Here is a 4,641-nt window from a genome sequence, read left to right as displayed (position 1 = left end):
AGTCTGTTTGTCTGCCGATGACAAAAATTTATCAGAAGTTGTATTTTGGTGTATCGATGAACATATTACAATATTGGCCAAATCGCTGGATACGAACATATTTATTTTTGCCACTGAGGCTGAAAGTTAGAAATTAAGGTACTTGGAGTTTATGAATATGATTTTTGACATCAAATTTGAATTCCTCATCAAATTTTACATAAAAAATCATGTTTCAATCATTTTTTCATATTCACTCTTGGAAAGCAGAATAAAATATGAAAAANGGGGGGGGGGGGGACAGTTGAAGCGATATAGCCCATATACATAGCGTACGGGCGAGAAACGGAGGAAAGCCGCCCGGTGGTCTCGAAGTGGTGCGCCGCAAGACAATAAGCTACCCCTCAAGTACAAAAGGCCACCTTTGCCATTGCTACTGCTGGCCGGCTTCTCCTTCTCTTACTCTTACTCAACACTTTAGCCTGTTAGGAAGATGACGCTTGTTTTTGATTACTTTCAATTCGTCGAAGACTATTCATTTGCCTATGAGAATAAAGTTAATTGAATGATATTAACTAAATAAGCCTGTTGAAACGAATTAATCGTTCAATGAAGTATATACTTCTAAATAAATTTTAATAGACTTTAATTTACAATTAATTTCTTACAAAATAAATTTTTCCGTATACAACAAGTAAGAGGGTGAGCGACTTTTTATTCTTGATCAAACGATGGTATGATTCTCTAAAATAGTTTAAATAATTCCGATACTTAGCCTATTAATAGGTTGTAGAATTTCACTGCTCAACAAGCAGCCGCGCCACGACTGCATTAATTAGAACATCACCCAAGCAATTGGGTTAACTAATACTATATATTATAGTATATATACTATACATTATTACGTATATAATTGAAAAACAAGCCATTATTAGAGCACCAAAAAAAACAATTATAAAAAGAGCAAATCAAATTTAAAATAAAACCAAGTGATGAGAGTGCTAGTTGACTGAGTATACACGTGAATAATCGTATGCCTTTTGCTCAAAATGTTTCTGCAGATTCAGCGAGTTTATTAAGGCTATTCAGTAAAACTTTCGCTTTGGGCTTAGTATTGTAGAGAAATTTTGCTTTTATTCAGCTATTAATGAATACATAAATATTGCAGGTCTCATTTTATATTTTTGAGTTGTTAATATGTAATTTATATGATGAAAAATACTTTATAACAAATAAATGTTCTCCATGATATAAAAAATCGAAATTATTCATTGAAAACTAAGTATTTTTATCGCAGAAAAAAATTCAAATTGTACGCATTGCGCATTGAAAATCATAAAAGTATTCTATAAATCTCACTTCTTATGGCGATATACTGTATCCCTTCCAGATCATCGATTTATTTAAAATCTAATTTCGCTGTTTCCAATTAGACATCAATTGACGACGCTACCGTTTCCATCTCGCGCCAAACGTACCGAATTTTGTTATCGTAATCTGTAATACTTGTTTGAGTGCAAAAATGTGTATACACCAGGCATCATCGTCAAAAATAAGGCCACCAAAAGAAAGAATTTATATTGAAAGCGACCCATCAGAAGATGAAGAAGAAGAAACGAACTTATTTACTGCACTTATGTCTTTCGATAGAGTTTTCGAACGCAATCGCGTTAATGCAGTGAACGTTATACCAACGGAAGTCAGTCGACTACGTGAACAAGTATTCATCGATGAGGTAAGATTCGAAGACTTATCAGAGTCAATGTTTCACTTAACAGCTAATGATAGAAAGCAATTTTACACATTACAGGTTTTAGGGTATTATCACCCAGGAAATTTTAACGAGGAAAGGAGAAAATGTAACAATTTTGAAAATAAAACAATAACTTCACCGATTCCCGGCTATAAGCATGAAAATGTAAAAAGTTTTTTTTCATCGGTAAAGAGAAATCAAGTAACGGATACTTTAATTATCCAAGCAAATACGAAAAGTCATCGTAAATAAGCTACTTCATGGGCTTTGTATATGTTTACACACATTACTCATAACAAGTAGATATTCAAATTTTCAATTTATAAACATGCGGATATTTACCTTGCCGTACTCAAAGTAGGTAGTTTTTAAGAGAGGTTGAACTATTTATTATTGTAAGAAAAATGTGGAAACGGTTAAAGTCGTCTATTGCCGGAATAATTGTCATAAAATGTAATATCATTTTCTCATAAAATTCTAAACGTAACAGTACGTTAACAAAATAAACCCTTGAAATACATGAAACATGAGGTGCAAATACAATTACAAATTTGAAGAACAAAATAAGCGTTTTTATGCTATTCAACAAAAATTATAAATCAACTATTAAAAGGCTGAGTTTCGAACAAAAAATCAACAACTACAATTATAAACTGTAGTCGTTTTTAATAAAAACCAAAAATAATTAAGATTCAAGGTTCACAGCACGATGTATGTATAAAATAACATTTGTTACAGCAGCAATTTTATATGGATTAATCATTTCTTTTAATAAATTGTATGATCGTCACCAATTTCATGAAAAGAGCAGAGAAATTGTTAAATTTAAGAAAATTGATGTGTTTTGCTAAACATTCCTTTGAGCACAAAAATAAAAATTATACATGAAAAATACAGCAAATTTTTTGACTTTTCAAAAATATACCCTTTCCCAGCTCAATTTTCACGGCGTAAAATACGCTGCGTTGATTAATAATCGCACTTAAAATTATGAGTAAGCAGTGCGTGGGCAGGATCAATAGAAATACGCAAAATGCAATAGCCAAAGAGATATGAGAGCTACATGAAAGGGAGTACGCTCGCGAGTGTACGCGAAAAAGATGCTCTCGCGCGTCATTCAAAAGCTTGCTTGTGCTCTTCTATATGAAATCAAAGACCACATTGTCACTTGGAATTATCTCTATTCGAAAACGATGTATTCAACGCGCGCGAATGTGGAACGAACCCTATTTGTTTGCCGCCTAGCCGCAGCAGCAGTGTAGCCGTATACACGTAGCGCGCGCACGTGTATATTGCAGAAGCAGTTTACACTTGTATAATGTCCATGCAACAACCTTGATGATTCGCGCTCGAATGAAGCTTATTGTATTTAATTAAAGAAGCGAAAAGACCATGTCCCTCGCATGACTGCATGATATGATGTATGATTTGTTCTCCTTACAACTTCCGACTTTGCGAGGCATTATACGAATTGCAGCGTAGATTCCAGCGGCTATACAGTGAGAAACTCGCTGAAAAAAATACGAACAAAACGCGCTTATAATGAAAAGCTCACATTCCCAAACTTTTTAAATTCAACTAAAAGCCTTCTCCTGGGTACTCGGCCGCAGTAAGCAAGCGCAGGCTTCATTTTCATTTGCGCATTTCCCTCTCGACGTAAACTGCACTTTCATGCATTTCGAACTCATACCCAAACTGCACATGCACAGTGCACACATACGATGATGCAAGCATGGGTCTCTTCTCTTCTTCTCTCTCTGTCTCGGATACGCGCGTAAGGGGTATGTGATTTTAAAAATTTTACGAGGTGTGATTCTTGCATTAAAGAGCAGCGCAAAATGCGCCGCAGATGTGCAGCAACAATACCGATTTTAATAAACTTATATACACTAGCGCAGGCAGTCAAGAGTTGCTTGACGTAGGCATGTATGCCTTGGTTTTTACTTAAAATCTACGTGAGCTTATGTGTATGTTTTTCTCTTTCATTCGACAGGCTTGCCACGAACAAAAGTTTCTCAAGTAACAGAAAAGGCAAAGGAGACTAAGAGCAAATCAAGTCGAGCCTCGACAAAAAGTACGTGGTTTGATTGATTAAAAACTCTTTTTACGACACATACGCACTCCTTCGTATGCGTTACATAGGAATTACTCAAGGGTCGAATGGTAGCGCGATCCATTGACGAAGCGCGACGAGTATGTTCGACGACTATTCCTTCGCGTACTCATTATTATTCGTGTCAATGCGATTGTCGATTATGCACACAAGAACGTAATTGCGGAACTCTCATCTGGATCTAGGTTTCATTTGTTACCGAACGCGCACACATGCTTAGCATCGACCACATGATACACGCATACATAGACGAAGAAGAATCACATTGCAATTTAAAAAATGTGCTTGAAAAATTGAATATACTATTGTTTACTGCTGAATGGATGAAACTTTTTGTATCCAAGCTGCAGAAAAGGAACGAACGAGGAAGATATCATGTATTATTTAGCTTATACACATGCATCGAGTCGCACTATCGAAAGTGAGGCTCGTAAACGTTACAAAGCAAAAAAACCTTTTATGAACTTCATATGTATCATTTTTCCGGAACATTTATCAAATTCGTAACAATGCATGGTACACGCACGTTCAAATCGTTGATTTTATTTGCGAGAAAAAAATAACTTCGAAATGCTATTCTGATGGAAAAAATATATTAATGACCGTAATTAAATTAAACAATAACGCCCGAATGCAGGGGAACCGTCTGATGGTGCTGTTGGTGACGATGGTAACGGCAATGGTGCTGCAAAGGAGCGGGCAATAGAAAGCAAAATGATACATAATAAATAACCAGGGCACAATACTTGTTCCGCTAATTTTATACATCATCAGCGCCATTGTCCGCTTCTGCCAG

At 35.6% G+C, this 4,641-nt stretch overlaps 1 protein-coding gene across 1 annotated transcript; it reads left to right on the top strand.

The window, feature by feature from the left end:
• The first annotated feature begins 1,389 nt into the window (after window positions 1–1,389).
• Window positions 1,390–2,633, top strand: LOC106648905. Its single transcript, XM_014366060.2, has 2 exons — window positions 1,390–1,714; window positions 1,790–2,633. The coding sequence occupies exons 1-2, from the start codon at window positions 1,502–1,504 to the stop codon at window positions 1,982–1,984; spliced, it is 408 nt and encodes a 135-aa protein (XP_014221546.1). The 5' UTR covers window positions 1,390–1,501; the 3' UTR covers window positions 1,985–2,633.
• The last annotated feature ends 2,008 nt before the right edge of the window (window positions 2,634–4,641 follow it).

Source organism: Trichogramma pretiosum, unplaced genomic scaffold (assembly GCF_000599845.2).
Source record: "Trichogramma pretiosum strain Unisexual culture from Peru unplaced genomic scaffold, Tpre_2.0 scaffold22, whole genome shotgun sequence".
Classification (NCBI taxonomy): Eukaryota; Metazoa; Arthropoda; class Insecta; order Hymenoptera; family Trichogrammatidae; genus Trichogramma; species Trichogramma pretiosum.
Note: the sequence above shows the minus strand (reverse complement) of the source record. Positions and strands in the feature narration are given on the sequence as shown.